Genomic DNA, 17,288 nt, shown 5'->3' with positions numbered 1-17,288 from the left:
ACTTCTTAAATCACCTACTTTGGCTCAGGCTCCCATGTGTTCTCAATACACATTTGAGGGACCCTTTTAAAGTCAGATCATGTCACTGCTCTGCCCAGAATTTCCAGGGCTGTCCTGAGTTAAGACCACATCCTTTCCTCAGCCTACAAAGCTCTACAGCACCCGCCCCTCCCCCCCACCTCCCTTCCATCTTATTTCTTCTCACTCTTCTGCTCCAGTATGGCCTTGCTGTTTCTGGAATACACCAAGCCTGCCCTGTCTTTGAGCCTTTGCTCGGCTCCCTCCTTCACTTCCTGCAGGTCCTTGATCAGCGTCACCTCCTCGGGGACACTTCTCTTGACCACTTTATCTGAGTTACTCTCAGAAACTGCATGTTGTTTTTTTCTTCTCAGAATACAGTCATCCCTGACATAGTGTGAATTTTTAATTCTGCCCCCTTGACTGGAATGGAGATCCACGGTCATAAACAGTGACATTATTTCATTCACCAGTGTATTTGGGGGCTATTTCCTTACTTGTAAAACGGGCATTTTGGTTTAAAATTCCTTCTGATCAGGATGTTCTGGGGATATGAATTTCTGTTGTCTTGTGGCCTCCCTAGGTCACACAGATTTCTTCCAAGGTATGGAGCTGATAGGCAGGTCTTCCAGGACCCCTGATACTTTTTTTTTTTTTTTTTGCGGTACGCGGGCCTCTCACCGTTGTGGCCTCTCCCGTCGCAGACGGACGCGCTCCAGACGCGCAGGCTCAGAGGCCATGGCTCACGGGCCCAGCCGCTCCGCGGCATGTGGGATCTTCCCAGACCGGGGCACGAACCCGTGTCCCCTGCATCGGCAGGCGGACTCTCAACCACTGCGCCACCAGGGAAGCCACCTGATACTTTTATTTAGCACCTGCTTCCCACTGCAGGAGTCTATCTTTAGCACCCAAGATTAGGTAGCATCCTAGTCTAACAATATTTTTTTGATCTGTAGACACAGTTCAATGGGAAGTATTCGAAGCAATGAAAACGAGTCACATCTCATTAACTTCTACTGGTCTTTATTAAAAGGAAAACTATTATATGAAAACAAAGACCCAATGTAGTCTCAGGCTAAGTCTCATTGATAGAACCCCTCAAGCATCAGCCCAGGCACCTAATCTTGGCACTACAATGTTGTCCTTGACTCTGCCCTATCTCTCCCCATCTCAGACTCTGGGGGTTCGCTTCCTACCAGGATATTCCTCTCCAGCCAGGCAAGATATCTCAGCCCCCGAGGACCTTGCCCTTCCTGCCAGGATGGTGGCCACAGGGTCATCCCCCTATCCCCGCCCCCTACACACCCGGTCAAGGTGACTGCTACAGACGCGGGGCCGCCGCCCGCTCAAACCTAAATGTCTTGTCAGCACCCTGGATACACTTTAAACGTCTTTAAAGTCTCCCAGCACATTAACAATACGGTCACTACAACAATAAGGCAGACGCAACCTCCACTGAGCTCAGTGGGGTGTTGTCCAAAGCTCCTAAAATCCGAGACTTAGGTTCTCCCACCCCAGGTCACTCCCCGGGGCATAAGAATTACTACTCATCCCTCAGGCCTCAGCTCGAAGGTTTCTTCTCTAAGAAGCCTGCCCGGCACTCGACAGGCCGAGCCGGGCGCCTTATCCTGGGGACCCCGTGCCCCCTCAGTCTGGGCAGAGATGACACCCGAAGTCGGCGAGTGTGCCCGCCCCGGCCCCCTCGGGTGCAGGAGCGAAGCCGAAGTGCGCAGTTATGGCGTCCAAGTGCTGGACCTGCGCGGGATTGGGCGCCTGCTCCTCAGACGGGAAGACTTTACCTCCATGAGGCCAGGAGTCCCTCGGAGCTCCACATGCCTCTTTCCCGGCGCTTCCCGACGCGCCCCACCCCTCCTTCCCACATCCGGTTCCGGCGTGGGCCGGAAGTGGGCGGGCGGCGGCGGCTGCGCGCGGAGGAGGTGGAGGAGGTGCCGGGTGGCAGCTTCCCGCCCCCGAGCCGGAGCCGGTTCCGAGCGGAGTGGAGTGGAGGTCTTCCCCGGAGCGTAGCTGCCTGAGCGGGCGCCGAGCCCCCGCCATGGCCCGGAACACGCTGTCCTCGCGCTTCCGTCGGGTGGACATCGACGAATTTGACGAGAACAAATTCGTGGACGAACAGGAGGAGGCGGCGGCGGCGGCGGCCGAGCCAGGCCCGGATCCTAGCGAGGTGGACGGGCTCCTGCGGCAATATCCTTCTCCCGCGCGGCGGCCCGGACTCCCCTTTGGCCCGACCTTCCCACTTCCCTCATCCCCGGCTCCGGCCCTTCAGGCCGACCTCCCCACTCCTCTCAGCCCCGGACCTCTCAGGTCAGTCTCCCGACTCCCTTCCGACCTGGCTCTCCTCGGGCCACGCATCCCCAGTTCCCTCTGACCCGGCCTCCCCACTCTCCTTGTCCCCGGCCCGAGCCCTCGGAGCCTCCCTCAAAAGCGCGGCCCCACGCGGCCCCCGGATCCTGGTGGGCCGGCCTGCTCGGCGGCCCCAGGAGCGTGCCGGAGGGGCCTCCGGCTCGTAGGCCCCTCACTCTTGCACGAGACCTCTCCCCTTTTTTCCCCCTTGCCTCCCCACGCCCTCAGGCTGGCCCTTCCTTGGGCGCCCGATCACTCCATCTCTCCTATGCGGGAAACGGGGCTATACTCGGGCATGATCGGCGGGAGGCGCCGAGGTGAGCCACCGCTGAGTAATTGAGCGGCCAGGGCGGCTCCCAGGCACAGTCCTCTCGGGCCGGATTGCAGCACCACCTGAAAATAGGTGGGTGGATGGCTGCGGGGAAGAAAGGCCCCATGGGGGGAGCCAAGGCTGCAGCCTTAGTCCAGCCCTGAGGTTTGAGATCGCACCTCCCACCCCAGAATCATTCTGACCCTGCGGCTTAATGCCACTCTTCCTCACCTATTCTTAGTTATGACCATTCATTGGGCTTTGGACCTCGATGGTCTCAGCCACGTTCAACAAGTGAGTTTTGCCCCCCCACCCCCGCATAGGCTTCTTGTGCAGGAAGCAGTGGAAAAAACTAGTCGTTTAGAGCTAAGAAAAAACAGGCAGCATAAAGTGAGATGTAAAAGTAGAGCCCCACGACTGGAAATGACTGTTCTGTGGTCACAGAAAACAAGCATTTAGAAAACAAGATTAAAAATAGAGTTGGCTGTCACAGCCTGCTTGGTCCCTTAGCAGTTTGAGCACAGGAAACTGACTTATTCTCACAGGAAGGATTTTTCTTGATTCAAATGGTGTTACAGGAAGTGCCTACCCCTCCCCCGCACTGGCCAGGGCAGGGTTGGAGGCTTATGCTGTACTGTATATAAATCAGGTTCTGGGTGTTTAATCAGTTGACTCAGCTTGGGAAGTCGAGCCCATAGACTGCCTTGGGAGGAGTCCTACAGTGTTCCTCCAATGTGCCTTTGAAACAAAAACCTGCAGACTTTCTTTTTTTGAACAGAAATGTGTTTTCAAAGGTGGTGATTCAAACGTGTATTTCCTGCCCCATCAGGGTCACCCTGCTTACCCCATTGGTGAAATGGGGCCATGAGAAGGGCCCCCATGAGGGAAGGTTGATTCTGCAGTCTGGTGTAGAACCTGGCTCATGGGCAGGCATTGCTGAAAGGACTCCAGCATCAGGCCTGTGGCCCAGACCATCCACAAAAGGGGAGGGCAAGGTCCGGTTATCTGCTGTCTTGGTCTTGGTGCTGCAGAGACTTGTTGAAGGTCATCTCTTGGTACGCTCCTCACATGATAGGTTCCTTGAGGCTGCTTGGAGACCTAGGCTTAGCACATCAGGGGATGGTAGTTCCTCCACTAATGACAGTGTCAGAAACCTTGTTACCATGGAGAGTGTACCTCTTGGGATTGGGGAAGGGGAGGTTAGCAAATGAGAACTGAAATCCTGGTAAATGTGGGGCCCAGGAAGGAAGGAGGAAGGAGCTAATATTTGCTGAGTCCCTACCATGTGCCAGGTCTTGGATTTATGTTAGATTATTAAACTATAGAAAGGGCTTCTAGGAGTCTTAGAACAGAGGCGAGGGGAGTAGGGATAGGGGTTGGTTGATTGGAGTGAGGGGATGTAGGGAGTGGGCCTGTCCTAGTACTGTATAGGGAAGTGAGTCATGGTGGGAGATCACACACATGAAATAGAGCGTGGGCTGTGCATCCACACAGACCCAACTCAGTCTTCTATAGCTGTGTGACTTTGAATAGGTCACTTACACTCTCTGAACCTCAGTATCCTCCTGTGTTAAAAGGAGGAGAACCAAGCTGGGCTTATAGGTTCCATGGGACCATCACTGGACAACATCCCAGAAGGCTTTAGCACAGTGCTGGACATACAGTAAGTGTCCTGGACATGCACCTTGGGCCTGTGGGTGGAGTGGCAGCAGGGGATTGTAGAAAGAGCTTGGCTTTGGAGTCAGGCATCCTTGGGTTTGAAGGCCAGCTGGACAGCTTAGCTTTGTGACCTTGAACACATCATTTTCCTTCTCTGAGCCTCAGATTCATTGCCTTTAAAATCAGAATAATGATTCTTGTCACAAAGAGCTGTTAGCAGTGATGAGATGACATGTGAAAACACCTGGGCACAGGATCTGAGACCTTGTAGGGATTTTAAAGAATTGGCTCCTTTTCTTCCTTGCTGAGGCACCTTCTGGTCCTCTGGAGGGGGATCTGTCCAGAGCAGTAGTTTTGAATGATTTTGCAGTCTCCTCCCCTTGAGGAAATTTGTCGATGTTTGGAGATACTTTGTCACAACTTGGGGGGTGGGAGGGAGTGCTACTGGAATCTAGTGCAATGCATAGAGGCCAGAGATGCTGCTAAATATTGTACCATGCATGCACAGGACAGACCCCACATCAGTCATCTGGTCTAAAATGTCAGTCGTAGTGCTGTGGTTGAGAAACCCTGATCTAGAGGAGACCAGGGGCTGGGCACGGTTCCTTGGCCTCCACAGCCTGTTCTCTGGAAGGGCCTAAAACCAGCTGAGACAGGCCAGCTTGATAAATGGTATGCCCCTCCCTACTCCCCAGTTCTCCCCAGCTGCTGAAGGCCCCCTACCTATCAACACCTATAGTGAATGTTTGGTAGAGGGGTGCTGCAGAGAGATTAACTCTAAAGCAGTGACTCTTTTTGCCCCTGTGGACTAGTTATCCTACCCTTACCCATTCATCTTCTGAAATATTTTGTTTCCCAACCGTGCTGGTTAGTGAAGAGCGAGCGCCAGCCTTCGTTTCCTCTGAAGCCTCTGGGACTCTGCCTATTGCTCTGGGATGTCAAATTCGAAAAGAGTTCTGAGGTAGAAATTATCAGTGGCTGATATCACACTGGCCCTAACCAGGCTGGGAAAAAGGAATTCCAAAGCTGACAGATACAGGGGTGTGGGAGAGTGGGCTGCCTCTCAGATTGGAAGGTGTATCAGAGCCCAGCAGGGTGCTAGGGAGCTCCACAGGGGTGGCTCCCTGGGTGTGTGGGCCCAGCTCAGTCAAGATGGAGGCCACACTAGGGAAGACCGGGGACTCGGCTTTGCTTGGGAGGTTCTGGCTGTTCACACATGGGTATCGCTGCATGAACAGGAGTAGAGACCCGATTGGGCGGAAGCCATTTCTTGTTCTATTTTTGAAGCTTTTTGGCTGAAGCCAGTGTTTCAGATGAGGAAATGAAAGTCAACTGATGTAATTCAGTTTAAAATAGGTGTCACCTTTGGGGACCTAACCCAGATTGTAATTTTCTTTTGAGCACTGGCTATTCAGAGCTCAGCAAAGATTATGTCAGGACTCCAGCTAAGGTTTGGGGAGCAAGGAGGGGAGGATTGATTCATTTTGTTGGCAAAAGGTTCTTTTAGATTGTTAAATTTCCCCCAGTTGGGACCTCACTGACTTGGGTAGGTCTTGGAGGATAAAAGTTTTAGCACATCTTAATTTCTTTAATAGTTTAACTGATAGAAAACATTGGATTAAGAGTTAGGAGACCTCCATTTGTGCCTTTGTTCTTCCCTTTTGAGAATGAGAAGATGAAAATGATAACCTTACTCGGTGGTCGTGAGGGTCCAGTAGGGCAGATAGGGTGCCAAGTAAGTGCACATCAGCTCAGTCAGATTTTGCTGCAAGTTACCCTGCGGGGGCGGTTGCTTTGCTACTCCCTTCCCGGGAGGGAGCGAGTCCGTGTCCAAACTTGCTTCAAAGCAAGTTTGGGAAGGTTTTGGGGCCGGCAGAGGAGGGGTTTGCAGGTTTGGCAGAGATGCCCCACCCACCCTCCATGTGGCTCAGGAGAGCCTGTAGGCTACCCTCTGAACTGGCTGTGCCCACCGGGAGGCCACAGTGGGAGGCGGGTTGATGTGGATAGATGCCATTTGACTCCACTCTCTTGAGCTCTTTTTGAAATGAGTTCGTTAATAAAAGCATGAACATGCTAGAGCCTAGCCATCCTTAACTGGTGCTGATGCACAGGGGACATGCTTCGGGCGTTTCATGCAGCCTTGCGGAACTCTCCCGTCAACACCAAGAATCAAGCTGTGAAGGTAAAGGGGGTTGAACTGCAGCTCTGCTGGGTGGGTGTTGGGACCAGGGCTGTGGTTGTCCAGTGTGAGCTCCCTGGGACTCTGGACAGCATCTGTTTCATCTCTGCATCGGTGAGTATCTACCAAGGAAGTGAGTTGGCACCGGGCAGTGTTTCCACGGAAGCCTCCTGGCGCTCCTAACACCCAAAGCTGTCAGTGTTCATAGTAAACGCTCCCCAAAGAAACGTTCACTCCTCCCCGAGGCCTCATGGGGTGAGAAGTCAGCCCAGCCCTTCCTGATGAGCAGAGTTATAAATTAGCTTGCCATGTGGGACTTAGCAGTGGTTATGCTTTTATAAGCTATTGAATAAGCTTTATTTGCATAAGGATTTTCAGTGCTTTTATGATTTCCTGCCTCGTAAAAACTAGGTGAGACCATACGGTTGTGCAGACTGTATCGGTTACGTTGTCTAAAAGCTCATCGCTGAGACTGTCTAAAATTTGGTCCAGGGAAAGGGTCTCTTTGGAGCTGGGGTTTTGCCATCTTGTGATGCCACTTTTTTTTTTTTGATGGCATCTTGATATAAATGGCTGCACCTGTCAAACACGGAGGAAAATGGCCCCTTTGTTCCATTGAGGGTGAGCGCAGACAGAAGGTGCAGCCAAGTAGACCTGGTTTTTTTTAATCTCCATAGTTATGATCCTGTAGAGTTGTTTTTATTTATTTATTTATTTTTTTGCGGTACGCGGGCCTCTCACCGTTGTGGCCTCTCCCGTTGCGGAGCACAGGCTCCGGATGCGCAGGCTCAGCGGCCATGGCTCACGGGCCCAGCCGCTCCGCGGCATGTGGGATCCTCCCGGACCGGGGCACGAACCCGTGTCCCCTGCATCGGCAGGCGGACTCTCAACCACTGCACCACCGGGGAAGCCCATGATTCTGTAGAGTTTTAAGGCCTTGCTGGTGTCATCAGAAATAGGGATGCTTCTCCCCAGGAAACCGCTTATTTCCCCCAAAATAAGTGGAATAAATTACTGGCTTTGAATACTTTGGGATACTTTGAAACTTAAATCAATAAAAGAATTTCACTTAAGCATTCCAAATGAATTAGAAATTGGGCAGTGTTTCTAATGAGTTCTGACTACTTGGTTTGGTGTTTCTGAGCCTGCAGTGCAGGATGTGGATATGCCTGGGCCATGGCTCTAGGCCTCACTCCCTTTCTCTTTCCTCTGTAGGAACGGGCCCAGGGCGTGGTGCTGAAAGTGCTTACAAATTTTAAGAGCAGCGAAATTGAGCAGGCTGTGCAGTCACTGGACAGAAATGGCATTGACTTGCTCATGAAGTACATTTATAAAGGGTTTGAGAAGCCCACAGAAAATAGCAGTGCAGTGTTACTCCAGTGGCATGAAAAGGTATGTGAACATCAGGCAGCCCACTGAGTCACCCCAACCCCAGGGTTCAAATCAGCAGGCCAGGCCATCCCAAACAAACAAAGGACAGTCTGGTAGGCATGTGAGAATAAGGGGCCATGCCTCAAGCAACCTGGGACATCTGAGCACTTAACCTCTCCCAGGGAAGCACCTGGTAGGGATCTGCCGTCTCTGGTAATCGCCGTTGCTTTAGCTGCTGGTTTGTGCCGGGCAGGCATGGGGGCAGGTGACTTGGCGTGGTAAGGTAGAGGCAGGCTTGCTGGTGGCTGGGACTTTGTAATACTTTCTTTGGGCTTGTGGAGGTGGTGGTTGTGGGTCTTAGATTCAGGCTGAGCCCTCCCATTAGCTCTGAGGGCTTCCTGCTCCAGCCTCAGCCTCACCAGGCCCAAGGGGGCAGTGGCAGATACCTTGGCAGTGTCTTTAACAGGGCCTTCATCCACCTGAAGCATGAAAAGCCTGTCCTTTGCTTGGGTCAGTATAAGAGCAGGGCCTTTCATCAAGCCTGTGTCCTTCCTGAAAGGCTCTGTTGAGTTTTAAGGGAGTGGCCCTTACTGAGGGATCGGTCGCTTGGGCAGCCTGGGGCTGGGCTGTGGCCTTTGGTCCTGCTGGTGGGTGTGCTCTGCCAGAAGGTGAGCTCCTAGGCTTAGTGGGTGGAGGTGGTCGTGGGGCTCAGGGGAACTGAGTGGTATGGAGGCCAGACTCTCTGGTCCCTTTAAGGCAACTGGGTGCTCAGCCCTGTTGATGTTTCAGCTCTAATGGGCTAGTGTTTGTTTAAGTGCCTACGGCTGTGCCTGTAGGCTGGGACATGATGAGCTTGTCAAAGGGAAACTGGGGGTCTCTGTGTGAGCTTGGTAACCATGTTCTCAAGCCCAATTCTCCTGCCTCAAGACCTAGCAGCTCTTGGGAACCCTTTGTTCCAGGACAGGGCCCCATCCCTTGAATGTGGACCCTGTTGGCACCTCTTAACCATGCTCTCGTGGGAATCCTTTTTCAGAAGGTCTATGACATGGTCAGGAGCGCATGGTCCCATCTTCCCTGGCAAGCTAGGCTCCCCTTGTCCAACCAAGTCTCAACTGACACCTTTTCTTTTCCTGCCCCTACAGGCATTAGCAGTAGGAGGACTAGGCTCCATTATAAGAGTTCTTACAGCAAGAAAGACTGTTTAAAAAAAAAAAAAGACTCATGTTACCTTGAGAAGAATTTTGGATGCACAGGCTGTTGAAGAAGGGATTGACAATGGACCATCTTCCTCAGAACTCCCAAGTAAACTATTTCAGGACATGCATCCGCTAAAGTGTATTTTATTTTCAAGGTGGAGGGAGAAATCGTCTTACTGTTTCCTAAATCCTTTGCAGGATCTGATAGTCTATGCCTTTGTCCACAAGTAATGCAGAACTGACATTGTGACTGTCTACCAGAGTGGCTGGCCCGCATTGGTCAGGTGTACCTGTGTGCACTGCCTGTGTAAAAGCGGGGAAGGATGACTTGGGCAGGTGCAGATTCAAGGGGTGTGGTAAAAAAGGGAGAGCTTGGTTTTTGTTGAAGTGGAAACCCCCAAGGGTCTGTACAGACATCCCGACCTCCCAAAGAAGGCGGGCTCTCTTGGGTTCATTGTAAAGTGCCTGCTGCATCAATAAAGCTCTTGGCTTATTAGTATATACTCTGCAGTGTGTTTCATGTATATAAAAGAAATGGGTAATGGATGGTAATGAATGAGAGGTCGCCTGTTCTGGAAACTGGAATGGAGGGGGTAGACGTGTGTCCCCGCCAAGCCATGGGAGCGAGCGTGGCATTCCAGCCCTCCTGCCACAGCAGTACCTCAGGCCTGGGCTGCAGTGCTGCTGGCTGCTACAGAGAGCTGTTTTGCTGAATAACTATTTATTGTTTTTACTTCTTTCATTTGTGTGTAGTTTTGGAGCTTATTTAATAAAGTGCCAAACATTCAATAATTGACCTAAGCTTTAAAAGTCTTCAGTTTGTGTGACTGCACTTGGAGTCTTTTGGGAGCGGGCTTAGACGGGCCCAGTCACCACCTCCTGACGCTGGGTTCGGCTGTTCAGCAGGAACACCGTGATGTTGTTTTCTTTAAACGGTTAAGAGGCAGAAACAGGTAGCAATCAGCCTACAGATATAAAAGGAACATTTTGTTCCCTGTAACCACTAACAAGGGGCCTCTCTGAAGAGCAGAGATGCTTTTCTTTCTTTCCCTTTTGGCACATGTAACTGCAGTTTGCTAAAGGTAGGGACCCCATTCATGTCCCTGAAGCTCTTCCCAGTCATGTGGGCCTTGGAGATGGAGGTTGACCAAAGTGACAATCCTCCCAACTCCTCTGCAGAACCCCACCCTTCCTGGGAGGTAGGACTGGGCTGCTGGCTTCATTAAATTACATGTAATGTTTACTCACCCAAACCTAATCTGGGGAGGTGCTTCCTGGAAGACTAGTGTTCTACAGGCCTTGAACTTGGCCTTGGAGTTTTAAATGTGAGACACAATGTACTAAATTTAACAAGTTAAAGAAATACTGACACACCAAACTATATCAAGTAAATCCACTGCCTCTGGATTGAAGAGCTTTAATCAAAAAGTGTATTGCACCACAAGTGAATTTTCTACAGCAGTTTTAGATAATACAGTCTCCCTGTGTACAACATGGAGGGTGAGATCAAGATCCAATGCTCATATAAAGGACTATATATACTGTCTCTATCACAGAACTTTTTATACAAGTAAAAGTGCATCAAATCACTTAGAACATTTACTCCGCTCTTCTTAAAGCTGAAGGAAATTCAACATGCAGGAGGAAAGCCTGATCAGAATGAATCCTCCCTGTGCAAGTACAGACTTAGTGAGGGGCCCCACAACCAACGATGCCTAAAATGGCCGGCGAACGTGGGTGGTGGGTGAGACCAGCTCAAGGGCTGGAGAAGCCACTGGGGAGTCGGGCGGGGCTCCCACGGCTGTGTGGTAGTCGCCTCTAGCAAGCCCTGAACTACCCAATCTTAGGGATTCTTTCCTGGAAGAGCTGGAAGAGCTACCTCCTATTCATCAAAATTATGGAACAGAAGGGACTCCTGTTTTGTGTGCCCACCAGATAAATGGAAAACAGCATTCTAAACACAGGTGAGACATCTGCAGGGGGAGCCATAGGAGGAGGTAGGTAACTGGAGAATGGGTCACTTGGATGGCAGAGAGCCCAAGTGGGGACGAGGGTGATGCTGCCCTTGCTTGGTACTTCTAGGTCCACGGAACTGTCTTATGTTAATTGCAAATCCTTGTTTCCCTGTGAGATATACTTTATTTTAACCCTAAACATAGTTGAGAAACATAACTTTACATCATTGGATAACTGATGATAAATTTAGGAGCTCCAGTTATTCAGTTTATTATTTAACCAATAAAACTTTCATCAAACTATAACTCAATATATGGTTTCCCTTTAGATTTGATAGTGTGCCTTATCCAGGGCAAGCACATTCCCTTTTCTTTATAATGATAACTAATACAAGTTTTTATCAGTCAGTTCCAGAGCCACTTGCATGCTATCAAGTACTGCAGCCAGCTAGGGGCTGCCTGGTTGCCATACATGAATGTAGTGTCATCTTAAATATTTGGGGGTAGGGTGACAGACAGGGAGAGACGGTGGCTCCACTTACAAGGCAGTCCACCCTCCAACGTTTTGGTCAAGCCTGGGGAGAGGGACAGCTGCTGCTTCCTTTGAATACAGCAGACTGTCCTTAGCAGTAGAAAATGTGATTAGCATTTGCTCAGTGTTACAACACAGAATTAAGAGCTAAACAAATGAAACACCACCACTGCTTCAGAGGGAAGCAGATGCCAAAGAATGCTAGTGACATTACAAAGGGACAGGGCTCCCAATCTTAGAAATAATTTCCTCTTGATGCTCTGATTTTCCTTTAAGAACACCAGTTAAATGGATTTTATAATACAGAAGACATGTTTATAATAGCAAGGAACTTTAGCTATAAAAAATAGTTTAAAATGGTTTACCAGCAACCTATCCAAGACAAGTACATTCATTAAAAAGGCAATTGAGTGTATTTGGTACTAAGGATCTTGTTATACATTTGCTAGTTTTCTTCAGTAAAATGAGATACTGTCAGAAAGGTGCATATTCATTAATCCACACTGGCCCCAGAGTACCTTAAAGACGGACACAACTAAAGTTCTCGGTGGTCTGAGAAACAACGTGAAATAATGTTTCCTTGGGAGGAAGGGTTAAAAAGCTGCTTCTAACTCATCTGAACCCAAACATACTGAAAGGGAAAGGGAGTTTTTAAAGGCCAGCCTCACTGAGTTGGCTCTTTGTGGCAGAACTAGGTGGGTCTGGGCTGCTGGGCACCATTTTGAAGGGCTGTCTATGTCCAGTGTCATCACCACACGATAGATCAGCCGCCTCCTCTCTGACACATGCTGAGGGCTTCAGCTTTAAGTGCTCACCTTGAAAGAGGATTCAGGGGCAGATGGGTGCTGGCCAGAGCTGGGATTTTAGCAGCACTGTGGAAATGTGGGTAGTGCCAGGACCCTCTGGTGACCAGAACAACAGGATCAGCTACCTCCTGAGGTTCTTAGCAGTCTGCAGGAGTGGGCCTTAAGTCTTGTAAACAATGTTCAGATGCTTGTACAAAATACTGCAGTTACAGTGATTAAAAACCCACCCAGACTGGTGTGTCAGTGTTCTTTTCACAGAAAAAGTGTCAGCCCTTGGAGGTTCATCCTTGGGTGGTGCCGCCTAGGACCATGGTATCCGAGGGTTGGAGATGGATGGCCGGATGCTGCCCTTGGGAGCTGGCTTGGACCCAAACCACGACATCTGGGTTTGAAACAGAAAAGGCTCCTGAGATGAGAATCAGGACTAGGTACGAAGCAGCTGAAAGAGCCCCTCCCCAGCCGTGGGCCACCACCCCCGCCCTCCACACACCCGGACTCTGGCTGTGAGCAGAGCAGTGAAGACGATGGTTCTGGTAACCAGTGTGCGGGGCTGCAAGGCCCATTCTAAAGATGGGAAGGAGACAGGAGAAAAACCTGAGGTGACAGGAACAAGGGAGTGGAATTTAGGTAACGTTTCCTTAAAATGTTTTCTATTACAGCATTTACGCAGGTACTTTTTGAATATTTTTCATTTTTTAAAAAAGTCTGGGTGCTGGCCAGACCTGGGGCTGTTGATGAGGTGATACCAATGAACGTGCTCTGGAGAAGAACACAAGGCCCTGTTAGTCAAGTACAGCAGAGACCTGTGGGCACAAAGCATGTCCTCGGTAAATACTACCCGAGTCCAATTCATCAACCAAAAGCACCTTCCAAGCTAATGATGCAGCTGTGGGCTGATCTCACCCGCCAGGGCTGGGATGACTGACTACATTTTTTGGGAGGCGGACAGCAGACCAGGAAACCCTACCTTATACTCCAGGGTTTCTCTGAGCATGTTCTCCTCCTCTTGTGAAAAGTTCAGCAACACTGACACAGCTTTTATAAGATGAAAAGCCTGAAACAAAGCAAATCTTGCTGCCATGGGCCTCGGTCAGTTATCAGGCCGTCAGGGGGCTACATGGCAGCATCTCCTGGTCCTGCTCCTCCCGTGCGCTCCAGGCTTGGTCAGCAAGGACCACGCAGAGGCTGGAGATGGGCATTCTGAGGTCTGCTGGTTCTTTTCCTCCCCCACCTTTTACTTCGGGGACTGACGAGACCACCAGGACGACCACCGCAGCCACCTGCTCTTCGGCAGGAGGCAGGACTGCTGGGCGGATTCAGTTCCCTGGACTCTGGCCTCAGCATCCGACCCACATCTCCTCCCAGGAGCCAGTTCCCTACTCGGCGCCCCCTGCTTGCTCCTCAACCAGCAGGTCAGTGCCCGCTGGAGAAATGACTGAGTGCTCACGTTGGTGGTCAAAGCGGAATGGGGGACAGGAAGAAAGAAATGGATTTGGTGGGAAGCCAGGCAGGGCGCGGACAAATGAACCAGGCCCTGGGGTGGAACTCAGTACCCAAAGGGCAACTCAAAAGCCCTTTACCTCAGATTCGCGACAGGACATGAATTTTAAAACCACATGTTTGAGGTACTCAAAGTTGATCTCGCGGGCATCAGTCAGGTCAGCGTTATTCGTGACAGAAGGGGCCATGTTTGTCATTTCAGGCCCAGGCTTCTCCCGGACTTCAAAAAGCTCGTTATCGGGTCTGATTTTCTGAAAAACCAATGGAAAGATGCTACATTGAACCCTTCAAGACAGGTTCGAAAATCACAGGGGAGATTCACTTGGCCCTGGCTGTGATCACCTGCAGTTCTCTGCCACACCCTGCACAGAGTAGGGCGAAAAGGGCCCCACCTGCGAAGGAAGCACCAGCACCTGAAGAAGGCAGGGTGCTGGCTGAGGAGGGAGAGAGGTATGTGGGGAAGTTCAGCCACTTCCTTTACCCGCATCAGGACTCGTCTCCTGGGGCAGTGAGCACCCAGCCAGGGCAGAGGCGCCGCTCTCCCACGTCTGGGCCTGGCCTCTGCCATTCACACACGGCCATACGTCACCTCACTGACCTCTCAGACAACACACAGGCTCAGAGAAAGAGGGTTCGTGCCGGGGGTCACAGAGCCACTTTCCAGGAGCACGTTCAAGGTGGCAGGGCCACTGTCCCACCAGCCTGACTTCCCAGAGACCTCTTGCAGTCCCCTGGGGGGGAGTGTCATCAGGCAGGAGGAGCACAGAGGCAGGAGGGCATGGGCAGCGGGGAGAAGGGGGACACTCACCAGCTCCTTCTGCAGAGTCTTCTTGAGTTCCAGCATCCTCTGCTGCATCTGCTTTATGGTCTGAGGCAAAGCCCCACCCCCACAAAAGGCCATTCATTAAATGCACGTTTCACCATCTTTAAAGTGCAAAGGACCACAGAGCAGACAGACAACCCCTTGGGTCCCCATACACCTGTTAGAAGCCCCTGCTTCATCTCCTGAGGAGCTTGCGCTGCCACACCTGCTGCCTCGGCCTCCTTCCCCCACGTGCTGAGGCTGTGCACAGCCCTGCTCTCCTGGCCCCGCCACTGCCGCAGTGCCGTCCCACCCCTCCCGGCCTGGGGCCTTAGGACTGCTTCTGGCGCTCGCCTCCACAGGCAGTGTAGCTAGAAATGCCTCTGCACAGTATATTCTGCCCTTCAGAATGATATTTATGTGCTATCATCCCCAAGTAGGATACTTGGGCCAAAATTTATGATTCTCATCATCACCATTGATCTCCTGAAATACCATAATAATTTTTAACACTTATTTTGAACAGTATTAAAGATCGTGGTTTTTCGGCACAACCCAACAACAATGGGTTTTATGTCTTTATTTTCCTTATTTATTTTTAGTGAGCTTATTAGTATTATGGGCCTTAAATATAATTTATTACACATTCCATTAACCACCTGAAAGGCTGAACTCTGTTTTCCCAATGAAAAAATTTAATGTGTAGTCGACATTACAGGGAAAAAATTTTAAATAAAAATTTCTCCAAAATCTCACAACTATATCAAAATGAGTTTTTCCTGTGGACTTCTAGTCCACGTCACCATTCTTGCACTGAGTAGCTAGAATTTTGAATAGTAGTTTTCATTTATCAGAGTTTCCACAGCTTTATAGTTTTGCTAATTATAACTTTTAATGTGACAGTAACTCTAGGGGATGCCCCATGTCTTCTTGTGTAGCTGAGTTACCTTTTTTTTGGCCACATTGCATGGCTTGTGGGATCTGAGTTCCCCGACCGGGGACTGAACCCGGGGCCATGTCAGAGCAAGCGCCAAGTCCTAACCACTGGACCGCCAGGGAACTCCCTGAGGTTCCATTTTCAAACAAAGCTGTAATAAGCTTCGTCGTCTCAAGAGCAGTATGGCCACGGCCCCCTGGGGATGAGACGGCTGGGAAAGCGCCTCCAGCTCCTGTCACACTGCCTGCAACACCCCACTGACAAAACGGTAATGTTTCGTTCCAATCCGTATTCTCTGCTTGACTGTGAAGCCGGGCATTCCCCCAAAAGTACATTTGCTAGTTTATGTTACTTGATTTTCTAGGTTTTGACTCATTCATTAACTTATCCAATGAATACCGAGTCTCTACACCGGCCTAGAGGCTGCGGAAACAGCAGGAAAAAAGAAAAAAAGAAAAAATGTCTGCCCTCAAGAGAGAACAGTGTCAATAAGCAAATATACAGTGTATCAGAAGGTATTAAGAGGCCTGGAGAAAAAAAAGCAAGGTGAGGGGACCGGGAGTTCTGTTGGTGAGGGCTGGCAGGGTAGCAGGATGGCCTCACTGACAAAATGACACCATAAAGGAAGTGAGGGTAATTGGGGAAAGAATCTTCCAGACAGAAGGCTCAGCAAGTGCAAAGGCCCTGAGGCGGGAGGGTGCTTGATATTCACAGAAAGGCAAGGCCACTGTGGCTGAGAGGGAATGCTGGGGGAGAGCAGAGGGTAGGGGAAGGGGGCAGTAAGGAGCCAGACCACAAAGGGTTTGTGGGCCACTGCAAGGACTTTGGCTTTTATGGGGACAGAGAGTCATCAGAGGGCCGGAACAGACAAGTGACAGGGAAACCAATTAGAAGCCCAACACCATCCTCTAGGGAAGATAGGATGGTCACCTGGTCTCGGGTGGTAGCAGTGGCAGGGATGAGAAGCAGCTCATTGCGCGTACAGTTTGAAGGGAGAGCCAAATGGATTCCTTAATGATTTGGATGTTGCTTGTGAAAGAAACAAAGGGGACAAGGATGACTCCAAGGTTTTTGCCATTTACTGAGAAAGGAAAGATGGCAGTAGATGCTAGAGAGCGTGGTCAGTCTGAAGTCTGCTTCCGGATGTTTTCAATTTCAGGGGCCTTTCAGACACTGACATAGAGAAATAGGGTAGATACAGGAGTCTGGAGCTCACAGGAGCCGTCTGGATTCAGGGTATGGACGTAGTGCCAGCAGCAGGATGGGGGAGATCGCCAGGGATGTGAGTGCTTCTCTTTGGAGAAGCTGTCGGAGGGCTGGACCCAGGGACACACAGTGTGCACTCTTCTATATTTTATATTTCATGATAAGAAATGAAGAGCCTGTGTGTGTGTGTGTGTGTGTGTGTGTGTGTGTGAAAGGGGGAGATGGGTGGGGGTGGGGGGAGATAAAGAATGACCACCTTTCTCCTTTGTTAAAGAGTAATCACACAATTTGGGGGCGGAATTTCAGGCCAGAGCACTGACTAGCCAGCACAGTTAACTTCACAGGACATTTTAAAAACGAGGCTCAAACGAGACCCTGCATTTACAGGTGCAGAGGCCAGGCAGGGTGGGTGGAATCATGACATTTATTAAGCCTCTATCAAATACCAGAAAATTT

The 17,288-nt window shown here is 50.5% G+C and overlaps 2 protein-coding genes across 5 annotated transcripts in view; one reads left to right on the top strand and one right to left on the bottom strand.

The window, feature by feature from the left end:
* The first annotated feature begins 1,951 nt into the window (after positions 1–1,951).
* On the top strand, positions 1,952–9,595 carry ARPC5L (actin related protein 2/3 complex subunit 5 like). Its single transcript, XM_060154375.1, has 4 exons — positions 1,952–2,221; positions 6,459–6,530; positions 7,743–7,919; positions 9,041–9,595. Exons 1-4 carry the CDS (start codon positions 2,072–2,074, stop codon positions 9,101–9,103), a joined length of 462 nt encoding a protein of 153 aa, XP_060010358.1. The 5' UTR covers positions 1,952–2,071; the 3' UTR covers positions 9,104–9,595.
* Positions 9,596–10,477: 882 nt separating this feature from the next.
* GOLGA1 (golgin A1) overlaps positions 10,478–17,288 on the bottom strand; it is a 52,205-nt gene continuing 45,394 nt past the window's right edge. For 3 of the 4 annotated variants that reach the window (XM_060154371.1, XM_060154374.1, XM_060154373.1), the window contains 4 exons: positions 14,696–14,755; positions 13,968–14,138; positions 13,355–13,441; positions 10,478–12,769 (listed from right to left, as the gene is read on the bottom strand). In XM_060154371.1, coding sequence (XP_060010354.1) covers positions 12,689–12,769; positions 13,355–13,441; positions 13,968–14,138; positions 14,696–14,755 — 399 coding nt within the window. In that variant the 3' untranslated portion in view covers positions 10,478–12,688. The remainder of the gene's footprint in view (positions 12,770–13,354; positions 13,442–13,967; positions 14,139–14,695; positions 14,756–17,288) is intronic. The other variant, XM_060154372.1, reaches the window with a different exon arrangement.

Source organism: Lagenorhynchus albirostris, chromosome 7 (assembly GCF_949774975.1).
Source record: "Lagenorhynchus albirostris chromosome 7, mLagAlb1.1, whole genome shotgun sequence".
NCBI classification, from domain to species: Eukaryota; Metazoa; Chordata; class Mammalia; order Artiodactyla; family Delphinidae; genus Lagenorhynchus; species Lagenorhynchus albirostris.
Note: the sequence above shows the minus strand (reverse complement) of the source record. Positions and strands in the feature narration are given on the sequence as shown.

Excerpts from the sequence above, each read along its gene's own strand:
- ARPC5L (XM_060154375.1), top strand. The coding sequence starts at position 2,072 with ATGGCCCGGAACACGCTGTCCTCGCGCTTCCGTCGGGTGGACATCGAC. Across the intron at positions 6,531-7,742 it reads CCAAGAATCAAGCTGTGAAG|GAACGGGCCCAGGGCGTGGT; the intron begins GTAAAGGGGGTT and ends TTTCCTCTGTAG. Across the intron at positions 7,920-9,040 it reads TACTCCAGTGGCATGAAAAG|GCATTAGCAGTAGGAGGACT; the intron begins GTATGTGAACAT and ends CTGCCCCTACAG.